The 21,326-nt window shown below is 47.7% G+C and overlaps 1 protein-coding gene across 2 annotated transcripts in view; it reads right to left on the reverse strand.

Annotated features, from left to right (window-relative positions):
* The window catches only part of PAX5 (paired box 5), a 191,661-nt gene that overhangs the window by 77,039 nt on the left and 93,296 nt on the right, over positions 1 to 21,326 (reverse strand). Inside the window, exons 7-8 of one of the 2 annotated variants that reach the window (XM_047066362.1) lie at positions 11,554 to 11,610; positions 5,425 to 5,554 (exon numbers count right to left, since the gene is read on the reverse strand). In XM_047066362.1, the coding sequence (XP_046922318.1) occupies positions 5,425 to 5,554; positions 11,554 to 11,610 (187 nt within the window). The remainder of the gene's footprint in view (positions 1 to 5,424; positions 5,555 to 11,553; positions 11,611 to 21,326) is intronic. The other variant, XM_047066368.1, reaches the window with a different exon arrangement.

A 21,326-nucleotide genomic window follows, 5' to 3' on the forward strand; every position in this document is an offset into this window, starting at 1 on the left:
CCATGGGCAGGCCTGTGGCCCAAGGACACACCTGCCGAGAATTAGTCCCAATCAGGATGGCCCCAAACTGCTGATGATGCAGGAGCAAGCTGGCCATGTCACTGGTTTGCAAATGGTGAGCCGCTTCTGAACCGTGGCCCGGGCTGGTAGAGCAGGAGTTTAAGTTAATATTTAATGTGGCATATAAACGATGGAGAGAAATCGACTCATTCTCTAATGAGACCTTCCCTGCACAGCATGGAGTGTAAGGGCCGAGATGGAGCAGGACGGAGGCCACCTCCTCCCCCGGCCCCGCACTCCAGGCTGGCACTGCCCAGCTAGAGTCCTGGGCTTGCTCACAGTCCAACTGAGCGCCAACTACGCTCCCTTGTGGGGAGGGGAGAAGGTAAGGCGTGGGGCCAGAAGACTCAGGGTCTCCCTGAAGAGTTCAGAACTGTGTCAACACATCCATGAACACAAGGGAATAAAATTACTGCCATCCTAACAGCTCCTGGAGGCATTCCTTCAAGGTGTTCTAACACTTCTCAGTAGGGTCAGCAACTGCCCCCTAGAGGGTGCTCTGAAAACTTGTGGGGGCTTTTCTATAATTGAGAGGCATCCCTGCCTTGCAGAGGAAGAGTCCCCACAGCGACGTTTCCTTTCATCTTGCATTCTGTCATGTCCTGCCAAACAGGACAGGTGAAAAATCTGTTTATAATTATTTGAGTCTAGCCCTGAACTTCATTTACATATAAATGTGAACTTGCAATCTCCATGGTCTTAATATACACTGAATTTTCTAGGAATGCAACTACTGTGTAAACCGAGAAAAGCTCATATCTTATTTTACTTGGAATTTTGCCAAGAGTTCCTCACCTAATTCATAAAATCAGGCTCGCAGTATGAGTAAATAGGAGTCCCTAAGTCTGCGTTCAGGGCCGTGGCATTCATAGTGATTCTGTGCATGGGGCAAGCCCCGAACTACTTCATTATTTCTTTCAGTTCAAACACGCAGGGTATTTGCTTATCAAAGTACATAGTATTTCACTATAAACAATTTCACTTTCATTCTTCCTATATCTCATGATTAAGGCTTTATTTTGATTTAACTTGAAGTCAGATGTGATCTTAATTTCCGGAGAGTAAAGGGGCATTGTTAATATTTGCTATCCCAGGGCGCCCGGGGGGCACAGTCAGTTGAGTGCCCGACTCTTGATATTGGCTCAGGTCATGATCCCCAAGGTTGTGGGATTGAGCCCTGCGTCAGGTACTGTGGAGCCCGCCGGGGATTCTCTTTCTCTCTCCCTCTGCCTCTCTCCTCAGCTCATGCGTGCACACTCTCTCTCTCTCAAATAAATAAAATGAAAAAAAAAAATACTTGCTATCCCAAGGGGATGCTAGGTGGGACTGGGAAGAGAACCCCAACAACACAATGCCCCATAAAGCAGGAGAAGAGCTGGAGATCTTCTAAAGAATCCTCATTACACAAGCCTCTGACCTGCCTGTGTGTGCCTCTGCCCCTGTGTGTATGTCCTTTGTATTTTTTCACACCAATGGGATCATACTTAACATAGTATTATACAAATTGCTTATTTATTTAAAAATTTATCTTGGAGGGGCGCCTGGGTGGCTCAGTCGGTTAAGCGGCCGACTTCGGCTCAGGTCATGATCTCACGGTCCATGAGTTCGAGCCCCACGTCGGGCTCTGTGCTCACAGCTCGGAGCCTGGAGCCTGCTTCAGATTCTGTCTCCCACTCTCTCTGACCCTCCCCCTTTCATACTCTGTCTCACCCTGTCTCAAAAATAAATAAAACATTAAAAAAAATTTTAAAAATTTATCTTGGACCTTTATTCATTTCAGCACAGACAGCTCTACTTAATTATTTTTAATTGGTTTAATTGGTTTGTATAGTATTTTGTGTTATGAAGGAGCCATAATTTATTTAACCAGCTCCTATTGACAGACACTGCCTTGTGGCCATTTGTTTGCCGTTATAAATAATTCTATAATTATTATACAGATAAAGGTATCACTGTACATTCATGAATATATCTGTGACTTGATTATGAAAGTTCTGGGTTAGAGGGTAGGTAGGTGCACTTACATTTTTGATAGATATTGCCAAATTTCCTTCCAAAACAGGTTACACTGATTTGTAACAGTGGATGAAAATATTTGTTTCTCATACCTTCTCCAACACTTGGCCTCCAGAAACATTTCAATCTTCGGTAAGCTAATTGACTTTTTAAAGTGTCTCATGACTGTTTTAATTTGCAGTTTTAAAACTATGAGTCAGGTATGTACCTTTTCATGTGCTGTTGGACATCTGTATTTTTCCCAATGAATTTATCCAGTCTTGACCTGTTTTTCCTACTGATTTTTTTCTTATTCATTTCTAAAAGCCCTTTACGTATTAAGAAAATTAGCTTTTGCCATCGGTGTTCCACTTTTTTCCCCTAATTTTGTTGTCTTTTGAATGTTTCTACATACAGACAAAAGACTTACATTTTTAACAGTCATTTAGACCAGTTTTCTTTGTCTTTTATATTTGGAACAGATTTTAAAAGGCCTTCCCTGCTCTAAGATTCTAAAAAAGTATCCCTCATTTTTTTCTAGTTTATTATGGTTTCATTTTTTACATTGAAAGTGTAGATCAACTAGGAATTTATTTTGATATAAAAAGTGAGGTATGTATCCAACAGGCCTAGTTGTCCCAACACCATTAACTGAACGATTTATCTTTTTCTCTACCTATTTGAAATATTACATTTATAAATACCCATATCTATTTGGATCTATTTAAGGACTCTCTAGGCCATTATATGTGTCCATAACTTCAGTTTCATTACTAATAGTTTTAGGGGTGTTTGGCTGGCTTAGTCGGGAAAGCAAATGATTCGTGATCTTGGGGTCGTGAGTTCAAGCCCCACACTGGGTGTAGAGATTACGTAGATAAGTAAGTAAGTAAATAAATAAACTTAAAAAAACAAAAAATAGTTTTAAGTGCTGCTGCTTTATCATAATGTTTTTAAAAAGGCTACAACTTTTGCTCATTTCCCTATTTCAAAATTCTTTAGCTATGCTTCAATGCTTATTTTTGCAGTATTTGGTATCATTTTGACATGTTCCCCCCAAAAAATTCTGTTGCTATTTTGATTGGGATTCCTTTGAATTAGTAGATTACTTAGAAGAAACTGACAACTTTATGATATTGAGTCTTCCTCCCCAAGAACAAGTTACAGCTCTCCATTTATTCTTTTATGTCCCTTGGTGGAGTTTAAAGTGAATTTTTCCTCAGCATTGGTTTTTTTGGTACCATTGTTAAAGGACTCTTCTATTATTTTTCTAGCTAGCTATTGTTTACTCACAAAAAAAGCTAATGATTATATTTATAATTAGAATACTTCCAATATTTCAACATCAAGCATACCGTTATGCGAAATCAAGCAAAATAAAGACATGGGTAAACTTTTTAAAAATAAACTAAATTTTACAGAATTTTAATAAAGTAAAATAGCTCAGAATTGCACACGATCACGATGTGGTCCTAGATACAGTAAGAGCTCTTCGTTTAATGTAACCCTGACTTTCCCCTACAGCCTTCATCTGACACTGCATATCTTTCTTTCATAGCCCTATGTGGTCCTCCAGAGAAATATCCCTTCGGCAATGAACACCCAGGAAAACACACCTTTCTGGAAGGGCATGCAAAAGAGCTCACTATCTCTACTTTCTGCAGAGCAAGGCAGAAAATATTTCTTCCAAAGTAGCCATCCACTACCTGAGTGCTTTTAAAATTCTACAGCAGGTAATTTCATGTGTTTTTAGGAAAGATGAAAGTGAAAAGCAACACAAGTAGTAACAATGGGTCAGAGACTAGAATTATCTCCAAAATTAATTTTTTTTTTTTTTAAAGATCAAGCATGATTCTGACTTGGGTCTGGAGTACAAACAAGTCTTTGGTCAAAGGTTTACCTGAAAACCCAATCCACACCCAGACCCACTGCCTGGGTCAACTGAAACCTTCTGTGACTTCAGGGGAGAGGACCTCATGGGACATCTGTGCTGTTAGTAAAGCCCCACTCTAACGGAGGCTCCCCACCCTCTATCCCTGTCCCAGTGCTGACACCTCCCCACCTGTGCTGGTTCAGCTGCCCCCAGAAGCTTGCCAAGATCTGCAAACAGGGCCTCCACTGCTTCTGTCTGAGCCCCACGAGCCTCAGTGCCAACCTATCAGCACAGGTCTCAGAGCTGGGTTCTCTCTGTCTCGGAACCTATGTGACATCAAGCCCCCTCCCCTAAAACTCAAACCTGAGCACAATCCCCAGCTTCCCCGACACAACCATAGCCCGCCTGCACTTCTAAGAAGCCCTTGTCTCTGTTACTTCTTACCGTGTCCTGCCTACCAGCCTACAGGGACATCCTGCTACCCCCCGCTGGACCCCAAGGCTCTGGCCCAAGTGCTCCCCTTGAGCCTCCTATTATCTGTCTGTGTAGTATCTGAGACTGCTTCCTGCCTGCCAGCTCGGCCAAACTTCCAGGGTCTGTCCCCCCATGTTATCCCACTGCTGCTGGAGCAGGAAGAGGTGTCTGCCTAACTCAGCCCTTGTGGTCCAGACTTTTCTGCAACAGCAAACCCAACAATGTGACCGGCCACCACGAGAAGGCTCTGAGAGGAATAGCAGCAACATGTATTGGATGCTTGCCGTGTGCTAAATAAGAGTCTAAACACTTTATATGTATTAATGAATTAATCCTCACAATAACACCATTCCCACTGTAGAGATTTTTTTAAAAACATAGCCCAGAATCCTCATACATTTACCCAAGATTACACAGTTAGTCAATGGCAAGTTCAAATCCAGCAATGTGCCTCCAGGATCCAAACTCAATCTTTACACTGACGGCTAAAGAGGCTGGCCCTGGGCCTTCCAGAAAGGCAGCTACTTTGCATAGGCCAAGCACCTTCCAGCCGAAACCTCTTACCCTTCCTGACTCAGTCTCTGCCTGGAAACCCGAAATACCAATGCCAATCTGCCAGGAGTCTGCTCCTTCTCAAGTCCTACCAGGCAGGGTTGCCCTTCTCGTGAGAGGGATAAATCCCAGACCTCTGAACCTCCTGGCTGTATCCACAGGAGATCCCGAAGTCACCACGGCCCTTCTTGTCATGGGCCTTTCTTGCCACCTGTCCCAGCCCACAGCCCATTTGACACTCTCTCTCCGCTGGCTTTATCAGAGCAAATACAGCCATGATTCATCACAGCCGCAGCTCTGGGCCCCGGCAGTATCCTGCCTGACCGATTCCAGGGCCCCGGAACCTTACTAAAACAAAAATGGCCCGTCAAGTCCAAAAGCACCAAGCCACTCTTCCCCCCGCCCATGCAGGCACTCTCAGTCTCCCTCTGTCAGTGTCTCTCTCTCTCCCCCACCCCAGGTGCCCTCACCTGTCACAATGGGGTAGGACTGTGGCCCGGGCACGCTGCTCCCAATGTCGGTGGGAGTGGGGCTGGTCAGGTTGGCCTTCATGTCATCCAGCCCTCCAGCCAGCGAGGCCATAGCTGAGTACTCAGTGGTCTGAAAGAGGAAACAAAACAGAAATGTCTCAGCATCAAGACTCCAAAGCACCCCAGCCAAACGCCACCGCCACATTCTGGGCTTCAGCCACCTCGCTGGGCTAGCCCAGGCCAGCGCCAGGGCCCATGGGGGGCTCGCAAACCCCCCAGTGTTGAGAAGGCAGATTCAGCTCAATAGAGCAAGACAGGTATCCAGAGTTGACAGTTCTCCCCGGGTGAGGAGGGAGGTGGGCAGGAGTCAGGTGCAGCTTCACAAGAATTCAAACCTAGCTTCTTGTGGCCTGCAGGTTTGCCCAGCCCCAGTGGCCACCGACAATGTCTTGAATACAGGGAGGGAGATATCAGTAACTAAAAGCAAGGCGGAAATAACAGTCTTGTTGCCAAGAGGATAGAAAGAAAAGTTTCTGATTTCAATGCTCTTAAACCACAGATGCAGAATCACAGACACAAGGTTAAAAGGACTTTGAGACCTCATCCGTGCCAAACTCTCAATTCACAGATGACTAAACTGAGGCCCAAGGCAAAGAGGGCTTTGTTCATGGCCAGTGGGGCAGAATCCCAGTCTAGGGAGTAGTGCACCAGAAACTCTCACTCAAAATCCAATACATCAAACCAAATGAACCACAGTTTGGTAAGTGTGTTGAATTCCGGCAGCATGTAAACTATGTGCTGCAAATTGTGAGGTGCACACATCTGATTTACCAAGTCCACAGCAGCCATGGGCACTTGGCCCAGGGTCATGCTCCTTCCTTTAAGCCATTTCATGAAATCAGAGCTTGTGATGAGTCATTTCCTTGACATCCTAGCCACTGTCAAATGGCCTCCAGAAGATGCCAACCTGGGCCTTCCCACTCAGAGACAGACCAAATTATAAGTGTGAGTTCCAGGTCTCTTCCTTCCAGGCAACCCCCAGGCCTAGTTTCCGGTACAGAAAATATCTGCAAACGCCCAAGCCAAAGAATTTGGTTGTGTATGCCAAACTCTTGGCATGAGCAGTTCCCTCCAGGACGCTGGCATCGCAATGGAGGGCACATCCTTGTCTGTCTAGGGTTACATCCTTGGCAGACAGGGACAGGGAAGGAAGCCGCCTTCTGAAAGGAGACACAGGCACCTTGGGGAGGATGCTGAGGACTGAGCCACAGGGAAGGGCACCAGGGGAGCCACTGAGCAAGTGGCAGGCAGAGGGGACTCAGACTCAGATACATTCCTGGTGCTTCTCTCTGCATCTGAACTAGAAAGTACTTCCTGGGCAGCTCAGCCTGGGGTGGTGGGCAACAGTGAGTCCACGAGGGTGCAGGCCCAAGCACCCTGCCGTGAGTCTCACCGAGGACAGCTCTGTCCAGAGCTCTGGGGCTCTCAATCATCTCCAGCAGAGGCTGATTCGGAAACATGCAGAGAAGAGCACAGGCTTTTCTACAAGGAGAAGGACATGATAGGGACACGCCTCCCCGACTATATCACTATAAAGCTGTAGTAATTAAGACAGGGTAGGATTGGCACAGGGACAGATAAATAGATCAATGAAACAGAAGCGAGTCCAGAAACTGATCTGTGCGTAGATGGAACCTTGATATATGAGAGAGGTGATGTACAAATCAGCAGGGAAGGATGGACTCTAATAAACAGTGCGGGGGTAACTGGTTATCCATTCAGAAACAAGGGGGAAAAAAGAAATTGGATCTTTACTTTATACCAGACACAAAAATCAATTCCAGGTGGATTGGAGACCTAAATGGGAAAGGCAAAGGCATCTAACGTGGTCAGCTCTAGGTCCAGTCAAACATCCTTGGGAACAAACCTGCCCTTCAAGAGGAAACAAGTGGTTCTGGGATGCTCACCACAGGGTGGGTCCTAGTCATCCTGCCACCCTGATCCAATGCCTCCTCCTCCAGGAAGCCCTTCCTAACTACCATTTCTTAGGAGGCAGGAGCCCTGCCTTTGCCCCACTGGCCTCACCATGAGGTGTCAGGGCAGTAAGAACCATAATCTTCACAATCACGTCAAAAGCTCACATTTATTGATCAATTGCTCTGTGTCAGGAGCTTTACCTGAATCTTCCATTTAATCCTCACAGTAACTCCACAGAATAGGTTCTATGTTATCCCCATTTTACAGATGACGAACTGAGACTTGTTATAGAAAGGAAGTAGATTGCCTAAAGTCACACGGCTTCTAGGTGCCAGAGCCAGGATTCCAAACTGGATCGATCTGACTCCAAAGTCTTGACAGTTACTCTAATGATTTCCATACCGTAAATCCTGTCCTTTAAACAGATGTGAAATCAATTTGCTAGTGCCAATGTTTAAAAAAAACGAAATTAGAATGGACTAGAACAGAAAAATATCCAAGGTTCCCACACACAGAAAGAAGAAGCCCTGTTTTATAAATCTTTGTTTCACATAGAAGCGGAGATGAAAAGATCTTTCTTGCTTTAGGTCAGGACCAGCAAAGTCTTCATTCTATGCAGCAAGGAGCTGTTGGGAAAAGGTCACTGTCTAGACTTCATTCCCTGTAGAAGGAGACTTGGTCATGGCATTAGCCATTAGGCATTTGCTGAAAAAGGACCTTGGAAGTAAAGCTCACTGGACAGCTCCTTCAGCGTATCGCCATGAGCAAAGACAGGAGGTCAAAACACTTCTGTAAGGGTCTCTTCTGAGATGGTGTCTTCTAGTGTTCCCGGGACCCTGGGGTAGGGGACAGGGCCCCTTCCCCTCTGTGTTACCAAGGGCGCTGGTGGAGGCCTGAGCATAATGAATGTTCAGTATTTATTGAGCCTTTCTTGTGCACAAGATGCATGTGAAGCCCAGACATGCTCTTTGACTTTCATCCACAAACCCCAAGGGAAAAGATATGTGTCCCCAGAAGCTTTATCGAAGGGGAGCAGGAACACAGAGACATTAATTGACCATGAGCGGGAAGCGGCCAGGAAAGTGTTCTTGCCCAGGCTTTATTCAGCCTGGGTCTGAGCTGTCCCGAACCCTCAAGACCGATAAGAGCTGAAGAAAGGTTCAGAGGGAAAAGGACAGGAGTGGTCTGAAACAGGGCACATGACAATAGTTGAAGGAAGTGAAACTAGAAGAGGCAAAGACGGAAAGGTAGTCCAGCTGGGATCTGCCTGCGAAGGGTTTGCACAGTGAACACATGGATGAACAAATGAATGAGTGACCTTTAGGCAGTCCAGGCAGCAATCTCAATGAAGAGTCAGCATCCCTGTGCCCCTCCCCACCCCACTGCCAGACCTACCCTTCCTAGATGCCAGGCTGGGCAGCTGGGTCTGCAAGGGAGAGCCTTTATTTCCCCCAAGAAAGCAGAGCCCAACCTGAGTTTCAGAAAATTGCAAGAGGGTGGCCAATAGGGATATTTCTTCATTTCTTTGATGTCCCGTTGGAAGGGTCTTTTTGCTATTTGATTTTGTTTTAGTCCATAAATTCATCGTCAGAGTTTTCTCGGTCACTGGGCACCAGGGTGGTTCAGTCGGTTGAGCGTCTGACCCTTGGTTTTGGCTCAGGTCATGATCTCACAGTTCATGAGCTCGAGCCCATCAGGCTCTGCTCTGACATCGCAGAAACTGCTTGGGATTCTCTCTCTCCCTCTCTTTCTGCCTACCCCACCCCCCGGCTTGTTCTCTCTCTCAAAAATAAATAAACTAAAAAGCATTTTACAAAAAGTTTGCCCAGTCACTTTGACAGTTGAGTTTGGATCACCTTTCCAAGACACCAAATCTTTAACTTGTGTTACACATGTGCTAGGAGGTCTCAAAATCCAGTCTCCCAACCACCACTGGCTGCCAGAAGGTAAAGTGAATGTCCCTAAAGAGTGGGGACTCTGGGGACAGGGGACTTAGAAACCGGCCCTCAGCAGCCCTTTGCCAACTGTCCCTCCTACCACCACCACCTTGCAGGTCTTGCCCCCTGCCTAGTCTCTCCTCTTTGGTGCGATTCACAGTGCTCACCCTGCTCCTGTACGAGCCAGGGGATGCTGCCATTTAGGTTGGTGTGTACTTTTTCCCTAAGTCCTCGTCACTGCCTGTCCCTTTGAGCTGCTATGATTTTGAAAGGAAGCTGCACTCTCTCCAGTCTCCTGCTTCTTTGTTACAGTGGCTGCTCTACAGCCTGCCTCTGCCCGGAGGACTTGTCTCACTCAGTCACTTACAGAACTCCTACACTGTCCACAAGACCCAGCTCAAATGTCACCTCCTCAGTGAGGCCATTCCTGGGCCCCACATGCTACAATGAAATCATGACTCCCTTGTCTATGCTTCCACACTTGATGGCATTTTCCACAAACCTCCATGATCACTTTTCACCATGTTTAATGGCTGTTTGTCTATCTATTTCTAGGTTGCCTTGAGAGCATGGAACATCCCTAGAGCCCCTGAAGTGCTTTTTGAATGAATGAGTGAATATATGATCCAGTAGCATGACATCAACCACAACACTCCAAAATTAACTGAGAAGTGTTTCAACAAGAACTCCAAGTGATATGTCAACCTTCCCCTGCCCCCCTCCCACCTCTCCCCTCATCAAGTCAGGTGACCAGAAAACAATGCCCTTGTCCACCCTTAAACGCTCTGGGGAAGTGCTTTCACTCATCTGTGATAACATATCAGGCATTCAACATTTGTTAGAGGAAATAGAAGCACCATACAAAAAAAAAAAAATTGTTAACCTCCGAAGACACTGCCACTGAATATTCAAAGTCCTTGCCAATCCCTCCTGCAATTCAGTACCCCAGAAGCCAGTTTTTTCTCCTGATAAATGGTTAACCTGCCCGTGGCTGAACAACAGGAACACTGGAAACCACTATATATCCCTTTTTGCATTGGCTGCCAGGAAGCTCAGTCTATTTCAGTGTTAAACCACCACAACCACATCATTGCTTGCACCTGGTGTTATGATCTTCCCTTTTTCACTACATAATTTCTGAACTTTCTTTTCAGCCTTAACTTACTAATTTAGATACATGTAATTGTTTATTTTTCAGGACACCTCAAGTCCTTTGTGAAAATGGAGGCTGGGAGAGATAGAAAGAATGACAGAAAAAGAAAAAAAGGAAGATCAGGAGAGAAAAAGAGAAGAGAGAAGGCATTGTTGGTGCCTCTGGGAACAGTGACAATTTACTTCTATTTCTCATAGTTATTTGGGAAGCCAAGGACTGAAGATGACTGAACAAGGGCAGTCACATGCGCGGAAGTGTGCTGGTGCGCCTACATTGGCAACATAGCTCTGCTCTCCTCCCCACCACTGACAGTCACAAGGCAACAGCTGCGTCCCACATTTCCAACTTCTCTGAGCTCTTAGGGTTCTTTCTTAGAGTATTATTTTGGGCTTCTGCTCCCTTCCCACCAGGGCCCCCTGGTGCCATCCTTGACTATGACCCAGAAAGATAAATGAACCGAAGTCGGCAATTCACAGACTGTCCACTCCAAGGCAACCAACTGGGATAAAACTCTCTGCCTGCTGCCACAGATTCTTGGGAGGGCTCAAGGTCAAGCCCGCCAGGGATGCACACCCTCCTCACGGCGGACACCGTGCTCCAGATGATGGAAAGTCTTACACACTCCCGTGTCTGAGCCAGACGGACACTCAGGGTCATCTTCCCCAACCTGGAAAAACTGAGGTTCGGGGAGGGGAGTGGACTTCCTCAGCTCATGTTTATCTGTATCACTCATAGCCTTTGACCCTGTGGTAGAAAGAACAGTGAACTAGGAGCAATAACACAGGGCTCTCCCCCCAGCGCTGCCTCTTTCTCACCTGTGTGACCTGAGGCAGGCCAGGCCAGCTCTCGGAGCCTCCTTGTCCTCATTAATAAAAGGAGATTTCAGTCGAACCCCTTGCTGCCTGCCTGCCAGGGCGAGCACGAGGAACTGAAGGATAAGGACAGGGACGGCACTTTGGAAACTAAGCACCACAAGGGATAAGGAATCCTAAAGGGGACTCCAGGAGGCACGTGCTCCCGGAACATGGGTGCTGGGCGTCATTCGGGTCCCTAGGAAATTACCTGGAAAAGGACTGCCTGGGGCTGCACCAAGTATTGTCTCATCAGCACGGGGCACCACTGCCATAGCATGGAGGAGAGAAGAAACACAGACACGTGAGAAGGAGGGCAGCACGAAGAAGGGCAGGGCATGGGGACAAGGCTGCAGGGCTGGCTACCTCTGGTGGCTACCTCGGCCAGAGAGGCTTCCCCGTCACCTGCTGAGCTCCTCCAGGCTTGCTGCCGAGCTTCAGATGGCCTCGGCAGCTGGGCCAGTGCCAGGCCAACTGCTCCCAGCCTGTGGGACCACACACCTGCCCACCTACACACCTTCCCAGAGGAGGGCACAAGCTGGAGTGGGGGAGGTGTGTCCTCAGGGCCTGGCCCGATGACCTGAGATTGAGGAGGCAGAGGGGTCTGGATACCTAAGGCAGCTGGGGTGGAGCCCGGCCCTGGGGGCAGGTGTCTCCCTTCCCGGGCCTCTGCCTCCCCAGCTGCCTGAGGACGTGCCCGTGATCTCCACTCCCCCTGCCACCGCCGATGCTCTTTGCCTCTATAACTGGCCACATGACAAGGTGTGGGTGCCCTGTTCAACAGATGAATTCCAAGGCAAGAAAAGAGAGATGGAGGGAATCTTATAGGTTAGAGAAGACTTGACACGTATGAGTGGGTCGCAGTGTGGACCCTGATTCCAACAAATAAACTGTAAAAAATACAGCTGTGAAAGAATTATTATGACATATTATGAAACTATTGTAAATGCAAACACAAACTGTGTATTTGAAATATTTGAGGACATTACAGATTTGCTAACTTTTTAGATGTGATCATGGAGTCATGGTTATTATGCTTGTTAAGGCCTCATCTTTTATTATTTATTTTCATTTATTTATTTTTTTTGATGTTTATTTTTGAGAGAGAGAGAAAGAGAGAGCGCATGAGCAGGGGAGGGGCAGAGAGAAAGGGAGACACAGAATCTGAAGCAGGCTCCAGGCTCCGAGCTGTCAGCACAGAGCCAAACACGGGGCTCGTACTCACGAGCCATGAGATCATGACCTGAGCCAAAGTCGGACGCTTCACCGACTGAGCCACCCAGGCACCCCAGGCCTCATCTTTTCAAGTCATTCTAAAACATTGGCAGATAAAGTGAAACGATGTCTGGAGTTTGCTTCAAAATAAAACTAAGAGAGTTCACTGCAGTTACCCTGTGGTCTATGTACGCAATGGATAAATGTGGTCTCTCTATGCAGTGGAGTACTGCTCAGCAGTAAAAAGGAACGAGGCTCTGAGGCATGTGACGATACAGGTGAGCCTCAGAAGCATGCTATGTGAAAGACGCCAGATGCTAAGTGGGACGTCCAGAACTGACAGAGCTACAGCCACCGAAAGCAGAGCAGGGGTCAGCTAGAGCTGGCGCGAGAACAGGGGTTGATTATGAATGCACACAAGGGATCTCCTTGGAGTGACAGGGTTGTTCTAAAACCGGGCTGTTGGTGTTGGTGACACAGCCCCATAAATTACTAAAAATCGCTGACTTGTATACTTCAACTGAGTGAATCTTACGATATAAAAATTCAAATTCAATAAAGCTGTTACAAAATAAAGCAGAGTGTGGGGAGAAGTGGGGGTACCTATGGAACAGGTCTAGCCATGAGTCGAGAATCGTTGAATCCAGGGGCAGGATGCTTATAGGTTAATTAGACTATTTTGTCTACTTTTGAAATTCTCCATAATTAAAGTCAAAAACCCGAAATAGCACGTATTTGAGTCATGACCCCACTTGCCAGCACCCATCAGCTGTCCAACAAACACCTGCAGAATAATGAGAGCACCCCAGAGGATGAGGAAACGGCCAGGAATTTGCTCTCTTGAAGTCTGTTCCTTCTCCATCTTCAGGGACTCCAAGGTTCCAAACACAGGAAGCATAAGGCTTCCGGTGTGCCTGGCCCTTTCCAGCCTGCAAAGTTCCTGCAGGCCCATTACGTCCTGGGAATCCTGGGGTGCAGGCAGACACAGGGATGGGGCTCAGAGAGGGGAGCCCAGGTGTGCCAGCTCCAAGCTCAGTGCTGGCCCGTTACCCCAGAAGCGGAGTTGGGATTAGAGAAGACTTTATTTACTACCAGCCCTGAGGAGAAAGCTCACACACTTGCAGGGGGACGTCCTCCTCTCTGCAGTGCCCCACCTACAGGCTGAACTCCACTCCTCCAGCTAGGGAGAGAGCTCTGAGTCTGCAAGCAAGGAGGAGGAAGGTTCCACACTTTTAAACCTGGGCACACAAAAACTGCACCTGCACAACATATGTTAAGGAATAGTTCTGTCTTGATTATAGTGGATCAGACCAATTGGCAGGGAGCCTGGAGACCGGACACTGCCTTGGACTCCCATTCGACCTGAGGCAGACCCCGCCCTACTCTAGGTCTCAGTGACTCCAGCTGTCAAATGAGGGAGATGGACCAGAACTGTCAGGGCCGCTCTGCCTTTGAGGCCTCACCCAGGGTCTGTGCTCCACGCAGGTGTGGTCCTTGCCGTGTGCATTGGGTTTCACCTTGACGTGGCTGAGGTCAGGCTTAGCCCACATTCTATGGGTCAGTGAAGGCGTCGCCCATTCTACCCAGGTCCCTGAATCCAGACGCCTGGCAGTCATCAGGGGAAGAATATGGCCTAGGAAGCCCACCAGCCCTGGATACAGGAAGATGGGCCAAGTTCGTGCTATGTGGAACTAGGCCAGGCACATTCTCGGTCCCTTTTCTCATGTGTTACATGAGGATATATGACCTTCCTCACAAGGTTGTGAGAAGGCACAAGGTAGGTGATAAGAGTGTCAAGGCCTTGAGGGCAGTCCTTTTTATTCTCATTTTTTGATTCCTCGGGGCCAGACGTGTAAACAAACACTTGAAAAATGCCGAAGAGGGCAATAGGAGGGATCCCGTGTTGGGGGTACTGTTCTGTATCTTAAGTCTCTCAACACCACTATCCCAATGTGATATTGTACTATAGCTTTCCAAGATGTTACCACGGGGAGAGACTGGAAAAGGGTATACAGAATCCTTCTGTGTTATTTCTTATAAGTGCATTTGGACCTACAATAATCTCAAAATCAAAGTTTAATTTAAAAAAGAGTAGGGGTGGGGCGCCTGGGTGGCGCAGTCGGTTAAGCGTCTGACTTCAGCCAGGTCACGATCTCGCGGTCCGTGAGTTCGAGCCCCGCGTCGGGCTCTGGGCTGATGGCTCAGAGCCTGGAGCCTGTTTCCGATTCTGTGTCTCCCTCTCTCTGCCCCTCCCCCGTTCATGCTCTGTCTCTCTCTGTCCCAAAAATAAAAATAAACGTTGAAAAAAATAAAATAAAATAAAAATAAAAAAGAGTAGGGGTGCCTGGGTGGCTCAGTCGGTTGGGCGTCCGACTTTGGCTCAGGTCATGATTTCACAGCTCATGAGTTCAAGCCCCGTGTCGGGCTCTGTACTGACAGCTCAGAGCCCGGAGCCTGTTTCGGATTCTGTGTCTCCCTCTCTCTCTGCCCCTCCCTGGCTTGCACTCTCTCTCTCAAAAATAAATAAACATTAAAAAAAATGTTTTAAAAAAGAGTAAAAGGGGCGCCTGGGTGGCGCAGTCGGTTAAGCGTCCGACTTCAGCCAGGTCACGATCTCGCGGTCCGGGAGTTCGAGCCCCGCGTCGGGCTCTGGGCTGATGGCTCAGAGCCTGGAGCCTGTTTCCGATTCTGTGTCTCCCTCTCTCTCTGCTCCTCCCCCGTTCATGCTCTGTCTCTCTCTGTCCCAAAAATAAATAAACGTTGAAAAAAAAAATTAAAAAAAAAAAAGAGTAAAAAATAAAAAACAAGGTTTTAGCATTCCATCCGCACTAAACCTAATAAAGATGAATTCAACTTCTGGGGCACCGGGGTGGTTCAGTAGGTTAAGCATCCGACTCTTGATTTTGGCTCAGGTCATGATCTCATGGTTCATGGGTTTGAGCCCTGTGTCCGGCTCTGGGCTGACAGCACAGAGTTTGCTTGGGATTCTCCCTCCTGGTCTCTCTGCCCCTCCCCTACTCTCACGTGCACTCTCTCTCAAAATAAGTAAAGTTAAAAAAAAAAGATGAATTAAACTTTTAAAAAATGTTTGCTATAAGCGAACATAAATGATGCTTTCAAGAGTACTCCATAACCTACACTGGTACAGTTAGTATTGACTGAGGGAAAGAACTGCCAAGGATTCTGAATGACCTGCCCCTTCCAGGAAGCTTTCCCCGATTTCCCCTCTTGTGTGTTCCTAGAACACCAAAGTGGCCATACCTCTGTCACCACCCTTATCAATTTGCATCATACACCTAATTGTTTAGGGCCCTCATGCCCCAACTAGAGTGTGAACTTCATGAGGATAGAACCTTGTCTCCCTCATCTTAGTGACAACAGCTCCTGGCCTAGTGCCCAGCTCTGAACAGATGTGACATAAATGCCCGTGGAACCAAATGAACTGGGACAGGTACCCTGGCCCGGCTCTGCTGATAGTACCAGAGGTGCTTCCCAGGGTCACTGAGAGGATAAGTGATCTCAGGGTGCTTTTATTTATCAGAAAGTACTAGGGCGTGGGTGAGACATGCCCTCTATTCATTTGGCTCTCCAGCTCTGTGCCCGTGCTTGCGCCACAATGGATTGCAGTGAAATCAAGGGGCTTCCAAGAAGAGACCTGTGAAATGTAACTGACTCATCTCTCCTTATTCTGTTTGCAGCCTGCCGGCACACCCCCCACGACGCACTCTCAGTGATGTGGAGTAGCAGGGAAAGCCCCAGGGAGGGGGTTGAAATGAGATACTGTAGTTTCTGTCCGAGAGAAACTTTCCCAGCAATGACTAACCGGGAGGTCCCCTATTTCCTCCCTGACCACTTAGAGAATTTTATGGGCGCCAAATCTCAGGGCCCAAAGGAGCTCAGGAATTACGACAAAGGCTGATCTTTTATCTGATGCTTGAAACCCACTAGTGATGGAGAACTCACTGCTTCCTGAGGCAACCACTCCAAGGCCGCCCAGCTCAGCCTTGAAGAAGTGTTAAAACTGTCCCTTTAGGCCTCCATACACTGGTCTTGGGGCTCCAGTCCCAACAAATGTCCTCTCGGGCCACGAGTGGCAGCGTCCCTCCCTCCTGGGTCCGATGCAGGGCTCACAGTCGTCCACTCCTCCTTCTGGACATGTTCTCTCTGACTGGGGCATAAGAAGCTTCCTTCTGCTCTTCTGGTGACCTCATCACCTGGCTGACTCACGCTGTTCTCAGTCAACTCAGGGCTCACTACAAGTTCATTAGAAATGGAAAACGATTGTGTATATGATTTTTTTTAAGTGTTCCTTTTCTCCCGCCTCTAACCACTGTGCTATTTGCAACCAGAATGCTCTATGCTTATAAACTCTCTCTGGCTTCACACTGCCTCCAGCTAATATTGAGCCGAACCATACCAGCCCCAATCCAAATTCCAACGGACCTTTCCAGCTTCAACTCCAATCCACCCGACTTCCAAAACAGCGTCCTCTACTCCAACCACACTGCACACACTAATCCCTCAAAGTCCAGGTCACTGCACCCAATACCTTTGCTCACAGGGTCTTCCCATCCCCACCCCAGTCTAAATCCTTGTCCTCTAAGGTCAAGATCAAATGGCATCTGCTTCTGATGCTTTCCTTAGGTTTTTGGTTGAAATAGATCATTTCCTTCTCTGAATTCCCAAGGCATTTTCCCTGCACTTCCTTTAGGACATTCATTCCATGCTACTTTATCCTAGTAATTTGGGACCCTGTCTGCTTCCCCACTGAGATGCCTATAGGCAGCATTCTGGCCTGGTTTGAAGCTGGATCCCACCAGTAGGCAGAGGGAGTGCCCTCTCTGTCACTCAGATAGGACCTATCCTGAGTGAAACTGAGCATGAGAGGGAGAGAAGGGGCAAATGAATCTACGGCTCACCCTGAACCTTAAGAGTTCTGCCAGAAGAGGGGGAAGAGAAGGCCCTGGGCTCAGAGCATTCCAGCTCTTGCCTTCCCAAATGCAAGAAAAGAAATGACAAGGCTTGGAGCACTAAGCTCTACTTCTGGAATATGAGAGCCAGGATCCAGGGGTCAAGGCCTCCTAAGCGATAAGAAGATGTAGTGTAGGGGGAAGGAAGGAAGGAAGGGAAGGAGGGAGGAAGGGAGGAAGGAAGGAAGGAAAGAAGAGAAGGAGGGAGGGAGGGGAATCATTCAGGGGAGGAAGGAAGAGGACACCCTGACCTGGGAGCCCCAGGTCCTGCTCAGGCTCTGCCTATCTGTGTGATGAGCAGCTCCAGATCTTGACATGAAGAAGAAGAGAGAGAGTTCCCAAATCAGAGCTCCATCTTTAGGCAGCCAAATCTCATGGACTTTTCCCAGGTGGTCCATGGCGTGGGGGGGGGGGGGCGGGGCTCAATGTCCCACTCTGCTACAGGGCTAGGAAGGGAGCAGGGCAGAGACCCATTACCCCCCAAAGGAATGCAGGTCTATTGGCTAGCGAGGGCCCTGAATGGGGGCATGCAAAGGGAGCCCTCCCCCCATCCTAAAGTACCTGGTATGAGAGTGGAGGGGGCACCTCGAGATGCTCATAGTGCACTTTCTTTCAGACTGACTTCCCAGCTGCAGGAGGAGAGAGGTTATCTTGGGGCCATAAAGAAAGGAGATTTCCCTCTGGACTTCAAGATCAATAGGGTGGGGGCAGGGAGGTAGGCCTGGATGCCCCTGCCCACCACCACCACCTCTGTCCTGCTGCTGCTGAGTGGTGACACACGTGCATGCACACACACACACACACACACACACGCACACACACTCCCCAGGCCAGAGGCCACCTCTCCACCCCATCTGCTCCCTATCAGACAGAACTTTCTAAAGGGTGATATTCTGCAAAGGCAAACACAGGCAGTCTTGGGAGGGAGTGCCCTCTCTGTCACCAAGGTTTGCAAGGGCCAAACAGAAACCATGCAAGAGAAGCACCAGGAAAAAAAAAAGAAAAAAAGGCTGAGAAGACCAAGACCCCTTGGTTTGCAAGTCTGAAGCCTATACCAGCTCTCACCTAAACCCTTACATGCTTTTCATAACAGTCAGAATAACAGGACTTCCCCGGATGCTTGCTACACATCAGGTGTGATTCTAGGTGTTAAAACACATTTATTTCATCCTTACAACAACCCTGTGGATATTATTATCCCCCCTTCCGCAGATGATGAAAGTGAGGCACACCCAATCATCCCCTAGCAGTGAGACCCCAAGTCCAAGATCTTAAAGTTCTATGTACCACCTCTCTGCCAACTGTCATCAACCCCATCCTGGGACAGATGAGAGAACACAGGGCAGGGGAGTCGAGTGAGCTGGGGGGGGGAGGGGGGATGTCAGACTAGGTTCTGTCCATGACTCCGAGTGCCTCATGAGGAGGTGCTGGGGCCCAGGGAGTGAGATGCCAACTCTTAGACCAGGGATGGTTTCACACTCTCCAGTCCTTTCAGACACCTACCTGGTCTTGACATTCCCCCTCCCTGAGTACCCTTTCCCTTCCTCCCTTCATTACACCCCTTGAAACCCTGGCTCAAGAATGACCTCCCGCAGGAAACGTTTCCAGATGGGTTCAGCCACAGACGCCATTAACTTTATTCTTTCTTTTCCCCACTTAGACTCAGAGGACAGCCTACAGGATAAACTCAGAGGACAGCCATGCTCAGATTTATATGTCAGAATTAGCAATTAATCTTAACATCAGTGGGAAACAATAGAGAAACAAACAGAAACGTGACATTGCCAATACTGTTAAGGAAAAATCAAGCATCTGACTGCTTGGCCCAGGCACTATGTTCTTTACGGAAGGTAATCTGGCTTTTAGAGAGATCAGAAACTGAAGGCAGGGAACATTAGGCTTAGGTTTTAGCTATTATGTCCAAAGCCAAATTTTAGCTCATGTAGATGATAGAAAAAAAACGAACACAGTGACAACAGTGATTCTATTTATTTGCCTTTTTATCAAGGTTAACTTAGAGCTTTGCTTTTAATTATTGAAAATAGGTTCGCATTTTGCAGTTGTGTGTTAATTTCACAAATCTTGCATTTTGTACCTGGAAACAAAGCATAATAATCATTCTTCTGCGTTAATACCTATAATTTACTTAAATAAGCAAGCCCTTGGCCTTGAGACTGGACGTGTAAACAAACACACTTCTGAGAGCTTGGTTGGAGTTTGATTTTTAACAATTCCTTTTTCTCTCTGTTACACAGATATACATTAAATTTAGCCTCCTGGTCTTATTTCCTTCGCCTCTCTCCCACAAATCAAACCTCAAATAATATAAAACTGCTGGCTAGGAACAGGCTTCACACAAACAAAAGCTTTCAAGGCACCTCTCCCCGTCCAACCATCTCTACCTCCTCTGCCTGCTCCAACAAAACAGCCTCTCTCTGCCCAACTGCCCTGGAAAACCCTGAAATACCTCATTTTCATTTCTGGGAGAGGAAGAGGTTTGATCCCCAAATAAAAGAAAACTTCAGCAATAATAGTAAGCTGGGAAAACCCGGGCAGACTTCTCCTCGCAATCCGTGTCAAGCTCACAAAGAGAAAAAATCGTACCATCCGACATGGTTGGGAGAGTTTAATCCAAAGCAGTGCTAATTAATATCCCCGGCTTTCCAGAAGCCAGTGCCACATACAGCTGCGAGGGCAACAAGGCTGTTCTTCCCTTCAATTTTATGGGAAGAACATTTTCATTACAAAGCCTCCTCCCAGACCCTCCTCCCTCAGCCAGATTAGCCTCGAGAAGGGAGCGGATGATCCATATATCAGAACTCTTTCTCTCCCCATTAATTTTATTATTTATATCCCATTTTAGAAGTTTATTGGTGCAAATCCTGGTGCACCTGGCCAGAGCCCTTCTGACAGACAGTGGTACCTTCACACGTCTCCTACTCAGGAGCAGTTGATGCACTGGTCACCAGGATGCACCAACTTTTTGAAATTTGCCCAGGAGAGAGAGCGGACTCCAGTGGCATTTCCTGCTTCCCCACTGCAATACACACGCCATTTCTTAAAACGAACGTTGAAGGGTCTAAACTCACTCATTTGTGAAATACGTGTGGACTTGATGGCTTAGCATGAGCTATGGGTGATCCCCAGAGTCCCCTCAAAACCCTGAGGGATGCCCTACGTGCCCCCACCCAAATCAAGCATCCCCAGCTGACCCAGTGGAGCTCACCCATTTTTAACCCAGACTGCTAGACCATGGGCAGGCCTGACGAGGCCACGTGTCTCACCATTTTATTCTGAAACCCCACGTGTTCAGGGCTGTCTCTTTCCAGCCTCCTAAAGGGACCCCAAATCCAATCTAAATGTCTTGAATTTACCTGTTTGTCTTTTATACATATAAATAGCTGCATTTCCATTCTCTCTTTGTTTCTCATTTTCATTTGGTTCTAATATCTGCATGTAAATGTCGGAAAATAGCATCTGTAATTGGAGATTATGAAGTATGGCCAGCTCCTGACAGGCTGCTAAGGAAGATGGATTATCCTCATTTTTCTGTAAATTTTGTCAATTTTGGAATTCATAAGCTATCAACACTGATCAAAATGGGACTTCACAGCTGTGTCAAAAAAAAAAAAAAAGAAAGAGCAAGAGCGAGAGAGAGCTCTCGAAGGCAGGCGGTTGTGCGCAGGGGCTGGGCGGCAGGCGGCCGGTGGCGTTGGCGCAGCAGATTGGATGCCCGGTGGTGTCGCCAGCGGCCACCTTCCTCCCCTGCACCCTCCCCTCCACGCTGGCGGCTCCCTCA

Source organism: Lynx rufus, unplaced genomic scaffold (assembly GCF_022079265.1).
Source record: "Lynx rufus isolate CCGP_SWC_20201006 ecotype Redwood Valley unplaced genomic scaffold, mLynRuf1.p SCAF_10, whole genome shotgun sequence".
Lineage (NCBI taxonomy): Eukaryota > Metazoa > Chordata > Mammalia > Carnivora > Felidae > Lynx > Lynx rufus.